At 44.1% G+C, this 21,339-nt stretch overlaps 1 protein-coding gene across 4 annotated transcripts in view; it reads right to left on the bottom strand.

Moving 5' to 3' along the window:
- Positions 1-21,339, bottom strand: part of atp11c (ATPase phospholipid transporting 11C (ATP11C blood group)) — a 41,351-nt gene that overhangs the window by 9,573 nt on the left and 10,439 nt on the right. For all 4 annotated transcript variants that reach the window (XR_010820136.1, XM_066715158.1, XM_066715159.1 and 1 more), the window contains exons 2-23: positions 13,267-13,386; positions 11,067-11,156; positions 7,570-7,650; positions 7,148-7,255; positions 6,900-7,028; positions 6,501-6,589; positions 5,658-5,708; positions 5,213-5,277; positions 4,709-4,790; positions 4,417-4,567; positions 3,523-3,720; positions 3,232-3,402; positions 2,859-3,052; positions 2,694-2,765; positions 2,434-2,507; positions 2,233-2,336; positions 1,845-2,026; positions 1,297-1,563; positions 999-1,185; positions 688-790; positions 452-597; positions 78-137 (exon numbers count right to left, since the gene is read on the bottom strand). Coding sequence is in view for 3 of the 4 variants with exons in the window: in XM_066715158.1 (XP_066571255.1) it covers positions 78-137; positions 452-597; positions 688-790; positions 999-1,185; positions 1,297-1,563; positions 1,845-2,026; positions 2,233-2,336; positions 2,434-2,507; positions 2,694-2,765; positions 2,859-3,052; positions 3,232-3,402; positions 3,523-3,720; positions 4,417-4,567; positions 4,709-4,790; positions 5,213-5,277; positions 5,658-5,708; positions 6,501-6,589; positions 6,900-7,028; positions 7,148-7,255; positions 7,570-7,650; positions 11,067-11,156; positions 13,267-13,386 (2,724 nt within the window). In the remaining variant the exon portion in view is untranslated. The remainder of the gene's footprint in view (positions 1-77; positions 138-451; positions 598-687; positions 791-998; positions 1,186-1,296; positions 1,564-1,844; positions 2,027-2,232; positions 2,337-2,433; positions 2,508-2,693; positions 2,766-2,858; positions 3,053-3,231; positions 3,403-3,522; positions 3,721-4,416; positions 4,568-4,708; positions 4,791-5,212; positions 5,278-5,657; positions 5,709-6,500; positions 6,590-6,899; positions 7,029-7,147; positions 7,256-7,569; positions 7,651-11,066; positions 11,157-13,266; positions 13,387-21,339) is intronic.

Below are 21,339 nucleotides of genomic sequence, written 5' to 3'. Positions count from 1 at the left end.
ACTTGAAGGGTATCTATCAGTGTCAAGACAAGGGTTTACTCTGCTCAGAACTGCAGGTGGGCTTCCCCAATACTCACTTGCTGTGAATATCCACAGAAAAACTGGTACAGGAACTGAGGTAAAATGAAGCAAAGATTCTGCAAAGAGAAGCAGAATTGAGAAAACTATTAGAGGTGAATGATGGTAGAATCCAAATTCCTGCTCCTTCTTACCTATCCAATCCCCATACTCTAAAGCAGACAATTATCATTTTCACTAGGTCTTCTAAGTCCCACTCTAAAAACGAACATATCCCTCCTTTCTAGTCTATTAGATCAAACCAGCAGGCTGCACTGCCCATCACTGGCGATTTGTGGTTTAATTGCATTACAAAAGACTTTAGGCTGCAGTCAATCCCATAATCCTATAGGAGGAGGCTAACCAAGGTGGGACAGAATTAGGATGTTCTCACCTTGTAGAAGAAGTACTGCACCAGGTTAGCGATCCTCACGTAATAGAGGTGCCCGTGACCCAGCAGCAGCTTTTTAAGGTGCTTGAGTTTGGGGATGGCGTAGTCGCTGTTCCGCACTGCCTGCCGCCCCTCCTTGCCTTTCACACCTGGCAGAGACATTTGCGTAGAATGTAACTATCCCAGCAAATGGGTGAGAAACCGAGTAAGTAAAAGGAATCTACCCATACATCACGTACCAATGCCAACGTGAGCCTCCAGAATCATACTGACATCGTTGGCCCCATCACCTATTGACAGAGTGATAGGGCTACCTTTTGAATTCTTCACCAGCTTCACAATCTGCAGAGAGGAGGAGACGGGCATGAAAACATAACCCAGGACACTGAGGGAGAGCACTGCCGTCAGCTGTCCATACACCATTACAGAATCCACATCCCCATCCCCTTTCTTGGAAGATATACTCCAATTCATAAGTTGTAGGAGCTGAAAACAAACAAAAGCACAGCAGAACAAGAGTGTGTCGAGAGCTATTATGCCTTCTGTTCACCTGAGCTTTCTGCAAGGGCGCCATTCGACAGCACAGCACGGCCGTACAGTTCTGACAGATCTGCAGGAACATGCTCTTGTAGTGGCTGGTGCTGGCCTCAGAGCGGGCGTTCAGAACCAGTGACAGGGTGGCACCATCAATGATGAACCCAAACTCCTGGACCCCCGTTGACCAGCTCCTGCAGACGCTGATATGACATATGCGTCAGTGAGTAAAGACCAATATGGAGGACAATTGGAAAAATGTGAGGTAACGCATTTCTCCACACTGAACCCCAGCGCCCCCTGCAGCAGCTCACTTGGTGACGTTATCTTTGTCGCGGGGCACGTCCTGCACTGCCCTCTTGTGGTAGTCTACCAGCAGCTCGTGCAGCCGCTCCTCCCTCTTGCGCCCACCCTCCTCCAGCGTGCGCACGGTTAGCTCCAGCAGCTCTGTGTTCCTCTGAAAGAGCCGGCAGGCGTAGCAGGTGGACTTGGCCGTCTCCATCTTGTCCCCAGTGAGGACCCAAACCTTCATTCCAGCCCCATGCAGCGCCTCCATGGTTTCCGCAGCCTCCTCCTGCAGCCTGTCAGAGGAGAGAGCCTCGTCACAACCCAACCACTTTGTTGCAGGTTTTATAGGCTTCTTGGCATCATCATCAGTTGCTTAGTAGATAATTTGAATAATTTTAATAAATAATAAAATGGTCTTCTAATAAATTATCTCGTAATCTGCCACAGACTAGGTTAGCTACAAACACTGCCTCCTAGCTTTAATTTATGGAACTGCAAGTCCCTGGTTGCAATGAGCATCCCCATTACCTAGAGATTGTCAGCCATCAGGGAGCACAGAGAGGTAATCACTGACCTGTCCTCCACTGCAGTTGCCCCGATGAGCTTCATGTCCCTCTCCACCTGATCGTACACTGCCCCCAGCTTCTCCTCGCGGTCCTGCAGTGCTAGTCTGGCCTCCACCAACCCTGCATTCGCCCTCTTGTACTCCTCTTGGCTCAGCTGCCTGTACGCTACGCACAATGTCCGGTACCCCTCCTGCATGAGAGCACAGAACCTCAATCGCAACGAAGACACACTGGCAGGCAAATTAACAGCATCACGTTTGACGCTTACGTACTTCTCTGTACAAGTGGGACCAGAATCAATACAGTGAGGGTTAAAGAGGGTGCACCACACTAAATTATCATTGTTTTCATTGGCAGACAGGGGAGTACTGTCTGGATACAAAAGACATCTCTCACCATGGCATTGCGGTCCACATGCATCCGTATCCTCTCCACTTCCTCCAACCGGACACGTGGGAATATGGACGAGTCCGCACCTTTACAAAACAGAAAGATTTCCCCTAAAAACAAACAAAAACAAAACAAGTATGAGAAACCCTGCCAGCACTGGGGAGCTGCAAACACAAGAGACTCGCCATTAGCATGTCACACTCTAACCTCTCTTCGTTTTCACGATCACACTCATTCGCCTTCGCACGGGGTCAAAGTTCAACACATGGAGAAGTTCATACCTGAAAACAATATTCCAAAAATTAGGGCACATGCTGGAAGGAAAGAAGACAAATGAGGAACCAAGTAGGGTCTAAATATAAAATCACTTCAATTAATCAGAACAACTGATGTTATCGGAATCACATAGCAAGCCATGGGGGGGCACACTAACAAAAACACTTAAAAATCAAGTCAATACGACTTACTCCTCAATCTCTTCGCTCCTGTTCTGTATTTTCATAGTTTTACTTTCCATCCCCATAAATGTAAAGCCATACCTGCACACAAAAAAAAAAAACTCTTGTTAATAACGAATCAAAATTAGAACAGTGACTGACCTGTAAACCAAAAGGTCTGTCTCTCTGTCTTACTTCATTGCTCCTTTGACCAGCGCCACCTCGTCGGGGGAAGAGGCAATGTAGCAGCACTGTTCGGGGGAGGAGGAAGGGTTCCCGTCCACTCCATCCACCCCATCCACTTCGTCCACTCCATCAGCCTGCAAAGACTCCTTCACCTGCACAGTGTGGCACAGGCACAGCGCTCGCAGAAACAATTCCTCCTTCTCCTGGACACACACACACACACACACAAACAAACAAGGTCACAAGACAGAAACAACCTGCGGTGAAATAGCACCATCTACAGCCTGCAGAGATGCTCTGGTTAGAAAACCTGGCTGTGCGTGGATCTCTCTACTCATGGATGACGAAACAAATAACCGTAGTACTTTGCCCTTGACCTTACCCTGCCCGCCTTCTCGTGCAGCTTGCTGATGGGCCCATCGGTGGTACAGAACCCATCCAGCTCAGTTCGGGAGTCCCGGTAGTTGTACTGGAAGCCATCGATGCAGCACTCGATGAATTCCATGTTGTTCTGGGTCAGGGTTCCGGTCTTGTCCGTGAACACATACTCCACCTACAGGCACAGAGGGGACATCAGCACAGGAACCACCGGGCAGAGAGATTTTGGATATCAATGCTCCACAACCATCATTTTAAATAGCAATGCATTAACACAGCCCTGGCAGTGCCCTACCTGACCCAGCTCCTCATTGAGGTCAGAGGTGTTGACCAGCGCCCCCTCCTTGATCTCTGGGTCGTAGAAGTCCTTGTCCCAGGAGATGAAGAAAGAGCCAAGGAACTTCTGCATCTCCACCGTCACATACATGGACACGGGGATGATGAAGTTGAACAGGACCATGAACGAGAGGAAGTCAGTGAACATCTTCAGGTACTGTGAAAACAGAGAATACAGAGAAGTCCCACAACGTCCATAGGGCAGGCATGAACAAGTGTGCCAGAGAATCTTAAAAAACAAAAAAAGGCAAATACAGACTGACAGTATATGGCAAGCTATTGCGGAGGAGCTGGGCATGAACGGTACCTATTGATGTAGCTAGAATTCTCCTAGAAAGCGGTTAAGCACAGATAAACAACACAAAAGTGACTTACATAATTTACAAAGATCTGCACTTTCAAATAAACTGTTTAATGTTGAACCATGCGCTCTGCTTTTGTGTCTTTATGGTGAGGTGTAGTGTGTGTATTTTTTAACACATCATCAAAGTCGAGGAGGTACAGAAATAGTTGCTTAACTTGCGAAACGCACACCTGCGCATGAAATGGGACAGGCTGTGCAACTGGAGCGGATTTAACGGACCCAATGTGCAATGTCTTCAACGCACAACTTTTCGGATGACGGACTACAAAGGACATATCCAGTGTGCCTTTAGGCTTCAAAAGGATGAGGAAACCCTCCCCATGGCTACCACTGTTCCGCTGTTCTTAGCATCAGATGCTCAGTCACGCAACTCCTGACACTTGGCTCCCTGGATACCAGTCCCTGAGGGCCAATCATTAGGACACACAGTCTCCTAGCACCGTTGTTGCTCCAGACGGTGCGAGCGGCGCAGTGACGGGGGGTGTTTACCAAGTTGGTGTCCTTCTCCTTCTGCGTCTTGTGGTTGTACCAGGGCTCATCGTGGCCAGGATGGCTCTGCCACACGTACTTCAGTGTGGTGCAGACCAGAGCCTTGCTGATCAGGATGCACAGGTACACGATCAGGAACGCATTGATGGATCTGCCAGTGACACCCACAGCCAGACAGAGAGAACAGGCACAACGCCGGTCAGTTGAGCCCTTTCCCTTTGATTATCTAAATTATACAATAAGTTCCCCACACTGCCACCGCCACCCTCCTCCACCTTTCCCCCCCACGTACTTCTCCACAGCAGAGCGCTTCTGCGACTTGCCCTGGTAGTTCAAAGCCATCTTGGTCTCCATCCCGGTGTATACAGCCACACCTAAAGATTAGGGGAGACGCCAACAGGACTGTTTATGAAACGTCTAAAGGCAGGAACATCAAGCGTAACCCAATACAGCGATTTCCATTAATTGCTCCATTTAAGCAGCAAAATTGTACATTATGGCAAAAGCCTAGAGACAGGGACTGTGACACAAAACAATTAGTCAGTCGCACATATTCCTCTTGTGTCTTTACCAATTAGTCTCAACGCACCGCCCTTCTCCCAGAACAGTCTCGCACAGTGCCAGTTGTGGCAGTTTTTGTACATGAATAATATGACCAAAGTTAATTGTGGCTTCCAATATCAGGAAACTAGAAAACTGCTGCAGACCAGAGAAATGAGAGCTAGTAAGAGGGCTAAGCTTCACAGAGCTGTGCTGAGTACTTGGGTCCACTGCAAATTGTTAAAACCATAATTACCATAAACCTTCTTGGTGTTTTTTAAAGTGGCGCCTTTTAGAAGCAGGTTTTCTGGCCCTAAAGACCTAAAACACAAATGCAAAGACGAAGTGATGATATAATGTATTCTACATTGATCCATGCAGCTATAAAAAACACTTGCTTTTTAAATCATACTTTTGATTACCTTAATCACCATTATATGAATAAAGAAGTCCACTACATTTCTTAAAGTCAAGACCATTGCAGAGGTTACCATTATAAGGATATTAAAATACTCTTGATTGGGAGAGCTACAGCATTTTCCATTTTTAAAAGTCAATTTTTCCATTGCCAGGCAGATTTTTTGTATAAAATACTTGTAAGATGTGGATCAATAAAACAATAATATTAAATCATCCAGACGAACAAAAATCCACTGCCCCGGCAGATTATAAAGGCAGCGTATGGAAACACAAGAGCTCACCTTACGGCAGAGTCCTGATTCTCCTTATAGATATTCATTCGACCAACAAACCTGTGAAGCAATGGAGCAGATGGGAAAGTTCAAACAGAAATTCTGAAACAGTCCATGCCAGAAACAGAACATTCGGCCCATCGCATCTGTTCACCGAGCGATGCCAGAGTCTAGTCAAATATTGTTTTCATGAACCATTTTCTGTGTGGTATACCCTCCTGAAATTCAGGGAGTTGTTGACTCCATTTCACTGCTACTGAGGCACAGAGAGAAAAGGCAGCCTACTGCTGAGATAAGTCCTCCGATCTCATTTTAAATACTGCATCACTAATGAAATGTGCCAACTGCTTGCTCCCAATATTTGATTTAGACAACCTTTTAAATCTCCATCACAGTAACACAGGACACTCATTTGACATTAATAAGACCATATTATTTAACTGAATTAAATTTTAAACCAACTGAAGTCTTAATTAGAAAAGTGAAACAATGCCTGGGTGACCTGGATCATTTTAATGTAGTTTCATCCGCTGAGCATGTGGGGGCGCCAAATGGTTAATAATGAACGGGCCTATTGGGACAGTCATTCATAATCCTACACTTGCCTTCCCAGTTACGCAACAATGGAAGGAAAAAAAAGAAAATGTACAGCCAGAGTGAATAAAAATGTAAGAGAAAGCTTTTTAGATAAACTATGTGAGGCAAAGGACAAACTATCCCTAAGTCAAAACACCCACGTGAGGCACATAAACATGCACGGGTCTGGACACGAATCTGGATACACTCAGCAGTACAGCCCTGTGACACACTCACCCCCCACACACACCCCACACAAACACAATGCATCCCTACTTGTAGAGGTCTGGCTGGGGTTGTTCACACTCAATATTGGCATTGAGGGAATCCAGGTCCCTCTGAATGTCTGGCACTGTGAAATGCGTCTGCAGATATATTGGAGAGAGAGAGAGGGAGAGAGATAGAGAGAGAGCCCTTTTCATCGTATTGCCGTTCTCATCACAGCACACACGGCAATGCAAACACAATGACATAAGTTATCAGCACACAACTCTGACACCAGGGTATGTGTACAGGTCCATGTTATCCCATTGATTGGGATATTGCAACAAGCCCTTCACCTCAGCCTCTAGACCAACTAGCTTCCAAATTGAGGCATACGGATAAAACTAAACATCGAATACTAGGACTACACGTTGAAAATACACATAGTCAGTAGTCACACAGAGCAGGTACCTTGTGGTTGGACTCCCCATCCAGGCTGGCGGTGGTGACAAAGCAGGTGTCGTCGTCTCGGCTGGACTGCAGCAGGATGAGGTCACAAGGGAATGTCTCGTCCTCCAACACCTCCACAATGTCCCCCACCTACACACAAACAACAGCCATTGTTATCCGTCCGTCTTCAGGTCTCAACCATTACTGTACACACCCGAAAGAAAACACAGGAAACATATTGGTATCGCTGAGCCCCACCCTCCACACACCTTGATCTTCTCGCTCTCCTTGCGCACGCTCCCGCCATTTTCAAGCACGTTCACCAAGTACTTATTCACTTCGTTGTCAGCTTTGTGTCTCAGCCAGTCTTCATAACCCTACAGAGAGAGAGAGAGAGAGAGAGAGAGAGAGAGAGAGAGAGAGAGAACTATTACTTTAACGGCTTCAGGGCTGTGCTCGCCTGTCCTCACCGCACACTGAACTCATTACCCTAATGTCATGACTTACAGCCTGCTGTAGAACCACAGCCAACTGTGACATGACTGACAAGAATTGCAGAGACGCGAGACAGTGGAGGAGAGAAAGATTATGTCAACAACAAGAGAGAGGAGAGAGAAAAGACTGAATTGTTTTGGAAGTGCTGCCAGGGGAGGGCAGGGCCGGTGGCATGAGAGGGTAGGGCTTGGCTCACCTGTTTGATGGCCGTAACAGTGATGACGAAGAACAGAGGCAGACCACTCGTCACTGGGCTGGTTGGAGTGTCCACTATCACCTGAGGGGGAGGGAGAGAGAGTAAATCAATATACAAAGGTATAATGCATTATTTCGATTTAACTATGACAACATCAAATTGCATAGTCATAAAATACACTTAAATTGGGAGCAAAAGCAAAAAATAAAGTTAAAACAATATAAAGGTTTCTTATTACACTTGTATTTGGCTTGGATGTCTATACTGCATGTACTTTCATTCTGTTATTGAATACTGAATTAAAAAAAAGGAACACTTGAAACAGGAAGGCACGTGTGTAGTCTCAAACAAATATCTCACAAAATCTAGAAGCACTGTCAGGGCTGGTTAATTTCAGATTGCAACACACTTGCCAAAACTGCCTCAGTAAGACTGAAACCACAGATACTCAGAACTGAACTAGCTCTGTTCAACGGGGACAGACGGCTGGCTTCCAAAGTGAGTGAAAAATAAAAGTCTGTACATTGGCGAGAAGAAAAAAAAACAACTAAAAAAACAAGATGAGTGAAAAGGAAACTAAAAAAATAAAACGACAGTAACGGTTCTGAGGGGAGGTAACGTTCATGGTCACAGGCTCTTTAACTGCCAAGAAGTGCGTTCTCAATTGTGTCAAAAATATGCAGGACTAACCCCCACCCCTCTCCCTCTCTCTGACTCTCTTTCCCCCCCTTCTCCAGCCTTCGGTAAACCTCTTCATAAGGAAATGCACAGACGGATTTTATCCACAGCCCCCGCACTGTCCCCTTGCCAGCACAGAGTCCGACCTCAGCTGACTGTGAAGAACATTCCTCACCACGGATTTAAAAACAAGGGAAGTGCCATGTGTATAACATTTTACTAAGGCCCTCTTTGGTATATGGTGTTCACTTTTGGGCATCATGATACCTAAAGTGATGTTTAGATAGAGGAAGAACACTTAAGCTTTAAAAAGTGGAATCCATTCTATGAGATGATCGAAAGCTAGCGTATAATCAGAGTAAAGCAGTCATAGAAGAAGTTTCATTAATAGTTTCAGTTAAGGCAGACAGAAAACCCCTTTCAAAGACAACAAAGCAACCAAAAAACCCCAACACCTAGCATATCAAGGGCAGAAGGTTAACACTGAGGGAGATCCCCTGTATCTGTGGTCGATACTTAACATCATTCACCCTGTACAACCCTATTACCCAAAAGCAATGCTTACACACTCTTAAGATTACTAGACAAATACATTCAAAGTCCTTGTAGTTCACTCTGTTAAGGGCTTGTCACAACCTGCATCGCATGACTACCCTCAGAATCTTATTTTTCCCCCGTGAGCATCTGGCACACATCCAGAGTCACCGCAGACGTCCCTTTCTCACAGCCTCCGATGCTCCTCTAATTGTTTTCATGCAACAGAGATTTGATTCAAGTCAGCCCAAAAGCTTCAAAATCTTAACAAGTGCCAGGGGACACACTTGCCTTATGTTCTCCTCACGGTAACATCAGAAGGCCACCTGTGCAGTACAGCATTTAGGGTGACCCACAAACGATGCTTGTTAACCACACACCCAGCTGCAAGCAACACGTCACCCACCAGGGGGCAGTCTTCTGTAACTGTCCCCTCTATTTTTTATTATTTCAGACTAAGCTTGTTTGGATCTGTTAGTTTCACAGACCTAGATTAGATCTATTCCTTGATTAGAGAACATTGGGTAGTTTAAGACTAGTGTTAATCAGGGTCTGTGAAACCAGCTCAGTGTCAAGCCACTGTGACTCCCGAGATTAAGTGACTGAAACCCTTTTTGTGCGTAGCTCAAGGAGCGAGCAGTGTTTTATTAAAGATCAGACGCCCTACCCCCACATCTGACTGCCCTGACCCCATCTTCTAGCCGGACTCGGCGACTACTATTCAGCACAAATAGTGCTTATGCTTTGCACAGCTGAGCTGATGGATGTGCGTGACAGAAGCATCATTTCGATCTAATACAATGATAAAAGCCCGTGTGGAAGGAGCACTCAAGAGCACATTCTGATCAGTGACTGGAAACTAAAAGTGCTGAGGTCAGAGTCCGGCTGGGCTTGGGGCGGAGCATCTCTCCTCTCCTTTTTAAGGGTGATGACTCTCGAGTTTTCCCTTCTTGAGCGTATAGAAAATAGACCATGCGTTCTCTAACCACAGTAAAACTCAGTCAGCTGTACTCTCTCTCGCATCGCAGTCAACCACATACATTAAAAGAGGAAGTCTGTTTCTGCCAGCTCAGAGAAAGGTGGTAAATACAGTTAGCAACTTTTCCCCATGCCAAATATAAGTCAAACTGCTATGGCATCAGTCCAGATTGTCTTTGTTGTTTGTTTTGTGTAAAGTGTCAAATTCTTCTGAAATCTAATCTGCTGGAAAGTTATGAAGGCAAAGTGGTCTATTTCGGGATCTTCCTTTTCAGTGACATCTATTTTTGTCTTTAAAACTACAAAGGTTTCCTTTGCTCAAGTCATCATGCATGCAATGCTGCAGATGTGCTTTTCAGTTCCAGTTTAGACACCTGGGAAATATGGAAAAGAGAACAGTTCTTTCCCTTTTTGTGCGTTTGCATTTAACGCATAGAAAGTTCAATGTGTCTCTAAGGCTTTCACGGTCACTCAGGTTCACTTGCAGGAACATAAGAGGCAAAAAAAAAAAAGAGGGAATTTGACCATCTTATTTATTAAACCTAATACCCACAATTATAGCCAGACATATTTTTATGGATCCTAGAGAGTCAGACGGTATTTACTTCCGATTCCAGTTTGGCCCATTTTGAAGGAATATGTACTACAGAAGTACAAATACTATCTCTAATTACAGTTACTTGTATCGGGCATGCTGCATAGTTTGGATGAAAACACCCTGAGAGGCTACCAAATATCCCGCACTGATAACGATCAGTAAACTGACCGAAAGACAAGTCCCCCAGTGTTGGCATCTCCTTGCTCCATCTCCAGTTAAGTTTACACTAACTACTCCACAGATTCCGTGGCAAATAACTTAAGAGCTGGGCAACTGTAAAAAACCATGGAATACTTCCAAATCTGGAAGAAGGACAGCCTGGAGTCTGAAGTCTGTGTAAACGACAGTCACAATATTCACTGCTCCCACACAGTAAAATACAAGATTGTACATGCACACACATGCAGAAAGACAGCCCAACATTGTTGCAGGCCCACACTAACTAATGGCCTAACCGGTTCCAGTTTGATGTAATCTTTGTCCTTCACAGTACGCATAACTATCAGAGGCACACCTTTGACACTGAAATAAAAGAATGAAGCATTTGCACACAAAACAAAAAACAAATTGCCACTTCTATTGGTTGATGTTGATGTTTCTGGTGTCCGGGAAAATCCAATCATGTTCCTCATACCACCATTATTCTCCGGGTCTTCTGTTGAAGGGCTCAAGTACCACCCCAAGTACAGAGACGAAAATTTTAACTCACCTGAACCAGGAATATGATGAGGAAGTAGAAATTGGCGATGCGCCTGAACTGCTCAAACAGATTCTTAGGCAGAAAGTTCCAGACGGTGTACTGCCGAAACAAGAACACAAAACACCCTCATGAGTGAGAACAAACCCCAAGGGGCAGCTGGCAATTAAAAGGGACCACATCACTACATCACATCACATTTTCCTCCTGTGCCTTCGAGTTCCTAAGCAGGAGTCGGCACTGAAGGGTGTGGATATTTAATTGATCACAAGTTTATCTACTTAATTCAAGTAGCCTTGAATGGAAGCTGATTATCTAGCTCACTGCAGTTTTGCTATGGAAGTGACTGCTGGCACTCTATCAGCTGAAGGGAAGCATTTTATCGTTTCCTAAACCCTACAGATGCTCGACTGATTCGGAGCTTGTAGGTTACGGTAGATGAAAACCGAAAGCAGCTGACAGTACAGATAAACCGAAAGAGGTGCGGCAGAGAGAGAAAGATGGAGGACAGGGAGAGGGAGAGAGAGAGAGACAGAGGGAGGGAGGGAGAGAGAGAGGGAAGAGAGAAATGGGGGAGAGGGTGGGAGAGAAAGACAGAGATCAAGGAGGGCAAAGAGAGACAGAGATCGCAATGGAGTCGTGAGAGAGGTAGTGCGACACAGAGAGACAGAGAGAGAGAGAGATCAGTGGAGAGGGACTGGAACTAACTATAAATCAGATGGCAGAGTGACAAATAAAATATTTTCATTAGAAATAGTGTGCTGGAATGCAGAGCTGCGAGAATGGCAAAGCACTGCGACAAGAAGCCCTAGACTAGGCAATAAAACGCCCCTGCATTTGGGAACTGCCTGAGAGTAATTAAGTTGTGTTTACACTGCCACATACGAGAGGCATTGATTGGAGATCGGCGGAAGGGTTATCTTTTCTCCCGCAGGATCGCCATAAATCCCCCTAACCTCCTCACCCCACCTCCCCATAAGAATGGCCTGTCACTGGGGGAGGAGGGGGAAGGGCGCTAAAGAGAGCTCTAACTGAGTTAATCACAGGCTCCAGCAGCGCATTAATAGCGTCCCTATAATTTCTAAGCTCAGAACATTTTCGTTTGACTTTTTTAATTGTCTTTATCTGTGAAAATTCAGCCCCCAGCAGGCACAGAGAGTAGTGAGGGGGAGAGGAAGGGTGAGGCCTAGATTACAAAGCAGAGACAACACACAGATGGCTGCTCCCCTCAGTCGAGCATCCTTGTTATCATGCAAACGCCTATCTTGAAGTCCCAGCCCCGGACTCCTGTGGATTTGAGAATTAATTTTAAGATTGTGTAACATGCTATTCAGGGCCAGCTCCTGCACACATCGTGGCATTTGTTGAAGTCTCACACGGTTGCATGCACTGTGAACCCTGTAATGGTTACCGCTGTCTAAGGGTTGTTTTTGGTTTCTTCCAGAGACTCAGGATGATTGTCCTCAAAGGTTTTGCAGCAAATAAACTGTTGCTGTTGGTTTTTAATAATGCGACAGGGAGGTCAAGTGTCCAGACCCGGGGGACGTTGAGGGCTCAGGATGTTATTGAGCTGGGAGTGCACAAACATCGGAGCGCTGGGAAGAGGTGACCTTGTGAGAGGTCAGGGTCTCTGATGCTGCATGTGTCTGTCACGCCTGTGGGATCGGGAGGGTGTCAGGACCAGCTGTGAGAGCGGAGGGCGAGCCAAACACAACCTCTGACCTCCAGCTAGCAATTAGACCCATAAGCCCCAGGACCCTTGGACATTGCCCCGAACTGAAGGAAATTCATGTCAAAATGAGCAATAATTCTCTGCGAAATAAATAGTTGAATTAATCAAGCAGCATAAGACAAGCCTCCATGAAGTATACAAATGTAGTGCTTCTTGAACGCTTTAAAGCTTTAAAACAGGGCACCTTCTGCTACTTACTCTGCGGTTTCCAATCCTGCTCCTGGTTACCCACTATCCTGAAACCTTGATTGCACTAATAATTAGCTTCCTTTTGACTCCTAAAAGGGTCTAACTTACAAAAAGATAGAGAATTCAGGTCCCTAATATACTTTAGTACTCCAATTAGGATCCAATTAGTTCAGTTAAGGAACTGAACTCTCGGTTGGAACAAAAACAAGCAGGGCAGTGGGTCACCAGGACTGGATTTAGGAACTCAAAGGGAGTACTGGTAGCTTCAGACCACACACTCCCTTGTCTTACCTTAGAGGAGACAATCCTGTTATCGCAGAACTTGGGAGGGATGAAGGTGTCTGTCCCAGGGCACGGCCAGTGTCCAATGTAGATCGTCCTGCTGTCCACACGCCTCTCTTCCCCGCTGAACTGTGCAGACAGACATAAAGAGGTCGTGCTAGGAATCCAATCGAATTACATCTGAAACACTAGCAAACGTCTCGCTTCGCTTTGCATACCCGCCAAACACAAAATTAAGAACGACCCCGACCGAAGCATTTTAGATTGATTTGGCTTGGACACCACTGAGGTGAAGAGGAAAGCATCATTGCAGTAATGTGTGTCCACAGCAAATGTTTATCTAGAAAATAAAAAAAGGTTAACAACGAAGAGATCACATGGGTTAAAGATCACAGAAGCTGCCCTAGCTCAGTCGTCAATGTTTATCCCTCATAATTCTGTCAGGAGGACAGAGCTCTGAATTGTGAGTGTGCCTGTTACAGCCTGAATTAAATAATGAACCAGCACTAAGTGGATAATTGCAGCGATTTACAGTAACAGTCACATATGCTGTGCAATAATGGGATAAACAAAGCCTAGGACATTAAAGGAGAAAAGGGAAATAAATCCATATCTGTGGCAGCCTCTCATATCTATTCCCTGACCACTCAGTAAAGACTCATAACTTCAACTGAGAGCAGCTGGACTTTCTTAATGCCAGAGGAACATCTACAATGGCAAGGACATCTTGGAAAGCATTTCCATTTTTCACCCCCTATCTTAGGATGAAAGCAGTCGGAAACCATTAACCCTTTCGGTCCCTGTCTGCTGAAGACAAATGGAAAAGAAGGCCAACACACTCAATGGAGTGATCATGCAGCAGGAAGATAAAACTAACACTGCGAACAAGAGGCAGGCAGTTCAGATGTGAGCAACCAGACTTATTCCAGGTCTGAAGGGAATGTCCTACTGAGAGACTGAGGGAACTAAACCTTTTCAACCTGGAACAGAGGAGACTACGTGGGGACTTGATTCAAGTCTTCAAAACCATGAAAGGCATCGTCCACAGCAAACCAGAGGAGCTTTTCCAGATCAGCAGGGACACACGCACCCGGGGACACAAATGGAAATTGGGCTTCAAGGCATTCAAGATAGAAAACAGGAGACACTTCTTCACACAGAGAGTCGTCTCAATCTGAACAAACTCCCCAGCGATGTGGTTGAAGCTGAACATTTTGAAACATTTAAAAATAGACTTGATAGGATCCTTGGATCACTTAGTTATTAATAGACACGAAACTAGCATGATGGGTCTCCTCTCGTTTGTAAACTTTCTTATGTTCTTATTCTCTAGGTGAAGATGAAGATGCTAAGTGACTGGCAATGGCTGCAATCCTGCACTGAAAAATCGGGATGCACGTCATATTGTCCCAGTGTGATATTCTCCGCCAAAACAAGACTTATTTTAGCATCTTCTCAACATCAAACACTGGGTGTGCAAATTCTCGGGTAAATCTGCTGACTTTTTAAACAATATCTACCAAAGTGATGCAGGTTGGCTATGCCTCCTTGAAGGCTCTCTATTACTCGTTAGCTCGTTAGGCACGTCATCTATGCTCAATGAACAGCAGGCTATTACAAGCCAAAAATGTCTGGGCAGGCAAAAAATAAAAACTGCATCTCAAATCCCAGTAGTACCTTTTGGGGTTTGATTTAGCGTCGTCACGTTAAAAAATACTAAAACCCCTCCTCTCCTTTTCAAGGGAATGAGTTACACTCTAACTATGTAGATAAACCAGAGATAGTGGATGAACACAGAGATCATGAATCAACAGTACCAGTCAAGGTCAGTTAACTGGAAATACTCCAGTTCTCTGTTGTGTTAAGAATGTGGAGGGGGGTACACATGAGTAGAAGCCCCTTATCTAGCCAGCTGGGTCCATGAGCAAATGTCCAAGGCCTTTTCAGGTGATATGGCTTGGAGGAAGCTTGCACTTTGCTGTCATGTCTGCACAGAGCGAGGAGAGAGAGCCAGACTAGTCCCACTTTACCTCCAGAGTGCTTCCCATTTCCTTTGGTGCTGTATTCCCAGAATGTACAAAATGCACTGCTATTACAGCCCCAGTTAATAATTCAGACCTTTGCGCGAGGATACGCCAGTCTAATGCACAGTCCTGGAGGTTTTCAAGCGGGACAATCAATTTCAACAAGCAGAGCTCAGTTCTGTCGAGTTCACTCGCTTTTCCCTCCGTTTCACAGACTGGAACCAGGCTTCAGCGCTGATACACTGTGTCGGCTGGATGCCACAGGGCCTTTTAAGGCAGCAGTAATTGCCGTTCCACAGTGTGAATTGAAACTACGTGTGTAATGGTGGGGAGGTGTGGGGCTTACGGGATTGGCTAAATAAATGATTGTCAACTGTGATTGAGAAACTGAGAGGTTTTGGGCAAGGGAGGTTAAAGGATTAAGATTTTGTTTAGGAATGAAATCCTATTTTATCCATCAACTTTAGGACTATTTGTCACAGCGCTGACTAACTCAAAAGGTGTTTCCTGTGGGGAATTTGCCCAAATGTAATTTAGTGGTTCTTTATACACACTGCCACATCCCTGAGAAAGGCCTCAATCTCAACACTGTGACATGCAAAGCAGACATGCTAGAACCGCAAATATGTCTGCTGAAGGGGAGATTTTACATTTGTCACGAATTTGTCCAGTGTCCTTGTATGCATTTCTAGAGAGAAGGCTACAGCATTACCTAACCAGCCACACTGAGTGGCCCAACGTGCTTATCAAAGACAACCCCAAACAACAAAAAAAACATCTTCTGCTTCACACTCACAGGCCTCAATCAAGCTACATGAGACCATCATGCGATTAAAAGGATTCACTTTACTTGCAGGAGTACAGCATTATTGACACGGGAGAGAATTTCCCGTGTATAAATTGTCAGTAATCCAGTTATGCAATCAAGTGAAAAAACACCAAGTTTTAATTAAAAACAGTTTTGTATTCAATTAGGGCCGGCGACAAATTAATCCCCTCAGTGAGTCGGTGACATTCTAACCCTGCTGCAAATAATCGAATAATCCTTTCTCACAGCTCTGGTTGATAGTGCTAAATTAAAATGAACCAGATATTTCGTCATGTATTACATGCAGCTCTCTCAAGGGTCCGATATACAGCTGATTTTAAGGTGTTAGTTAGATCAGAAAGACTTAGTGGAGCTCCCTTGCAATAAAATGCATTTAGAATAACAAAAAGTAAGTTTCTTGTGGCCCTCCACCTCAGCACATAAATCCGGTGGGTATAGACATGGTTAGTGAAGGAAGGGACCTCAACAGACCAGGGTTTCTACTGGAGCAATCTAGGTACAGTATCTTGCTCAAGGGTACAATAGCAGTTTCCCACACCTAAGACTGAACCCACAACCTTCTGCTCAGGAGTCCAGAGCCCTGACCGATAGTCCACACTGCTGCCTTTTTATAGAGATTGGCATTTGTTCAGCATTTTCTAATGATCATTTTGGAAGCAGATCAATAAAATCCTACCAATCAAGCTAATTACAACAGGACGTGGCACTGGCCTGAAAAGAAATGATAATTGCATTGTAAACAACAGACACTGATGCTTGCTAGATGCCCAAGCAATAATCACAAAACAAGCTATAACAGAACTGCCTCCAAACTTGTGCAGTGCATCCTGGGAATGCCACTGGGAGCAGGAGACTAGGGATCCTGCAATAAAATAACAAATCGTCCTGTGTCTCGTGATTTGGGACCACTACATGAACACTACTCAGCATTTTCCATACATAGCCTAAACATTTCCAAATAAAACCCCAAAACACAGCTAGAGGCAGCAGTAAATGACAAAAGGCGATTTTCTGCACCATGTTTACATCTGCAGTTGGCAGCTCTGCGAGTCTGTGTGGGAAACTGAAAAACAAAGGGGCATTGGTACCACGCTTTGGAGTCATACCAGTTCCTCTTGAAGGAAACAGAAGCCCACAGCGCAGTCACACCCCCTGTAACAATAACCTCTCAGTAGCTCCTTGCTACAGCTGCCATTGTTTTCCATGTCTGCAAAACAAGAGTTGACGTGGAGTCTGAGAATGAAAATAACTCCTTCCAGGAGTCACAACATTTGCTAAAATCATAATGATACCTTGAAGATATGTGCAATGAAGCAGCACAATACACACACGATTAGTGTAAATATGCAGCAACGAAATCTATATTTGTATTGGTTAAACACTGGTTCTGGGTTTGTAAAACTCGGAACTTGAAAATAGGCATTATTGGCATTACAAAGGTTTGTTAAAACTGCCACATGACATTTCTCTGTCGGCAAAGTCTCTCTTTTATTTTTCTAGATCATTCTTTTGAACTGACATTTGAGAACTGCACAGTGTGTGGGTGTATGCGTGTTTGTGTCACCCCCTCCCCATTTTTTTTTTTTTTTTTTTTTATCATTCAGGTGAACTATTCACTCACAGAGGCCACAAGTGCAAACAGACGTTCTAGATAGCGGACTGAATACAATGGCAAACACGTTATCCTCCGAGTTCACTACTGAAGCCAGCCTGCTCCAAATTCACCAGTGTATAAGCAGTCTCAATAAAAGAGTAAATAAATAAATAAATAAATATACCAGCACCACCAAGAGATATTAATGACACTAAACTGAAAACAGTCAAAGTACACAGTCTGGGGGCTGTGACTAGGTTAGTCTGAGTACCTGTTGATTTTAAATGGTGTGCAATATTTACATGTAACCTTAACCATAGTAGAAACCAAATTGTGTGCAGTGTCTGGGACTGGCACTACAGGAAGTATGGAACAATGCATCAGGTAGCAGAATGATTATGACCCCCCACTTTTTCCAGGGACTGCAGGCAGTGAGATAATGAAGGGATACAATATCCGCTACAACTGCTCTCTCAGGCTGACCTCAGATGCACTGAGCTGCACAACGCAATAATGCAGCAGGTTTGTTGGGCAGTATTTCTACCCAACCATCTAATTTTCCAATGCTCACACTGCTATGTGGAGAATCAAAGGCGGTCACCATCTCAATAGATCAGATCAGAGCACCTAATCCTGGATAAACTGACTGACACACACTTCTCTGAATGCTACAGGGAGTTATCTTGATATCACACGTCTGCACCACATTATATTGTATGGCACTGTACAATATGCTCCTGCCATCTGTTCTTCAGAATGCCTGTCTTGACACTGGGCTATTTTTAAACGCAGATTTCAATTTTAGCCCATTGTCGAAGTGCTGCATCTCTTAGCTGAGGCTAGGGCTGACGGGTTTGTGCTGCAAATAACTTTTTTGAAGAGTGACAAAATCATTTCAGGAAGCATCTGCATCACACTGAGACAATGCACTTGTTTTGAAAATAAACAATAAAGCAGGGAAATGTGTCAAGGTCTGGTTTTTTTTTAGGAACCTTCTGTCCTGCATATATTATAGTTTGCTCTAACTGATAAAGAGTCAAAACCTTGAAAACATTTAATTATTTAATTTAATAATTACATAATTGCCTACAAAAGTCTTTCCAAGCTTGACCTGAACATGAACTAAGGACTAAGGTTGCAGATCTGTGTCCTGGGAACCTGCAACCCCCCCCCATTCTTTATTTATTTATTTTCTTCTGCAATTTTGATAATCTCGTATTGAAGGTTTTAACTGCAGAATAAAGGAACGCAAATATCTTACAGCTTTTGAAACAGGGTTTTCATGCAAACAAGATGGGATTGGTTTTAAACCTCAGTTCAACCTGCAACAAAATTCAGGAAAGAAACTGAAAACAACTATAAAAAACATCAGTTGGATCATTTAAGTTAGTCAATAACGTGGGTGAGACACTTTTATGGCAGTATTTACAATGAGAGTGAAAATGAAAGTTTACACTTGAACTTTCGGTTGGGAATTTTTCCCTCATTTATACACTGGTCTAGAAGATCCTACTTAGCCGTCTCACTTTCTACAGTACACTCTTGACAATTCCCCTTACAATTACCCAACACATACTGGGCCAGACTAGGTCACAACTCAGATCACACTGTCTACCCACATCACATGACTTCCACTCACCCCTGCTCTGACCACTCTGATATGTTTCCACATCACACTGTACTAGTGATACAGTGCAGCAAGGGACTCCAGCTCATAACAAAGCAGACTGAGCTTGTTTATAATAGGGTCGTTGTTATTTTTATATATATTTTGCAATTGAGAAAAAAAGGCTTGACAAGATGGTCAGTGTGGTGCAAAGTTCATGTAAAAACAGGGCATCATGATTGCAGTCTTTCACAAACTCTTTACCTCTAAAACCCAAAAATGCAAAGGCTCCCAGTCCTCAGCTCAAACATCATGTCTGCCTCTAAGCCTGGCCCCCATCTGTAACCACCAAAGTACACTGCACTGTCTGCAAGCGCATCACCTCCTGGACCTCAGTCGAGTTTTGCAATTCAAAACTAAAATGTCAAAGACAAATAGATGGGCATGCAAATCGGAACAGGGTTAATGCAGTTTAGTTCCATCGATTACAGGAAACCTGAGCTCCTTTCTCTGAAGCAAAAAGATCAAGCAGCTCATGCCTGTTAAAACACAACCATACACCCTTTGAACGGTTACAACACACCTATTCATAAAGTTACACATTCACCCAGAGGGAAGGGTAGGGGGCAGGGGGGCAGAAGGATGTACTTGCGGTCAATCCCATGAACAGCAGAGAGACGAACACTCTGCGAACTGTGGAATAAAGGATGGTCACATAATTATTAACAGTCTGCCACAAGCTTCCTCATTGAGATAGTGCCCTCTAATTATATGTCTATATAACTAATTATTCATTACATTCACACTGTAATGTGTAATCATAGGCAGGGATGTTGTTGTGATTAGGTGTATAGGTGTGATGGGCCTGAAGATTTAAAATCCAACTCAACAGTTAAAGGCCAGGTGCCTGGGTGTGAGGGAGTCCCAGAGAGTGGGTTAAGGGGGATGTTTGTCAAGGAATCAGGCCAGGAAAGCCCACACATGTTTAGAGAGGCTCAAGTCAAGGGACTGGCCAAAACAATGTAGAGGTGATATGCCCTGCCATTAACACAACCCAACCTAACCTAACCCAACTCAATGAATAATAGGGCTGTCAGCGTTAACGTGATTCATTCAAATAACACGTTGATAATTATTTCATCGTGGTTCTCTACTTTAGCATTCTATGCACCTGTAGTTGAGCAACAGAAGTGTTTGTGATGGAGAAGAAAGGTCGCTTAATGAATGTCTTTTTCTATTTTGGTTCATCGGACAAAAACAAAGTGATATGTAATCTCTGTGAAGGTGAATTTAATGTCAGTTATAATAGAAGAGAGCAGTATTATCTTCTGAAAATATGAACGGACTAGTGTGTCTGAGCAGCTGGTTCAGTGAGAAGAAATAGGTGACCTGTGACCTACTATGGTTTTAGTTCCTATATTGAGCCTATGCTTTTAAAAGTCTATAAAATGCAGTACAGATTTTTTTTGAAGTTTATTTACTTTTTCAATCTGATGATCGAACTGCATTTACAGGGGACTTTTTTTCAGTACATTTTTGTGACTTTTTGGGGATAATGTTTTGGACTGGATTGCTGTAATTGTTATTAAAGTACAATTTCGGGATTTCCTTGGAATTATTTTACACCCATTATTTTAATTAGAATTACTCATATAAATGTTTTATATGATTTTAACATGTGAATAAATATGTAATCGTGATTAATTAATGATTGTGATTCAAAAATAAAAGTTTTCTAAGATTAAAGTGGCATATCAGTGGTTATTTTACAATGCCATTTGATTGGTGGAGAATTTGGGTTACCTTAAAATGGAAATTAGGGAAAGCCATGTAAAACATCTCCAAGCCTTTGGGCACGAGTTAAAAAAAGCCAGGCAATATCAGCTCCTGACAGTGGAAACCCAGCACGAGACCACAATCGAGCTGATAGAGATCACCAGCCTTCGGTGGAGGGGAAGGAGAGTCAAGGCAGGAAAAGGAACAGCAGTCGAGTATGGAAGTGCCCCCCAGAGAACAGCATGATAAAGCT

The sequence above is a fragment of the Amia ocellicauda genome, chromosome 10 (genome assembly GCF_036373705.1).
Source record: "Amia ocellicauda isolate fAmiCal2 chromosome 10, fAmiCal2.hap1, whole genome shotgun sequence".
In the NCBI taxonomy this organism is placed as follows: Eukaryota; Metazoa; Chordata; class Actinopteri; order Amiiformes; family Amiidae; genus Amia; species Amia ocellicauda.
Note: the sequence above shows the minus strand (reverse complement) of the source record. Positions and strands in the feature narration are given on the sequence as shown.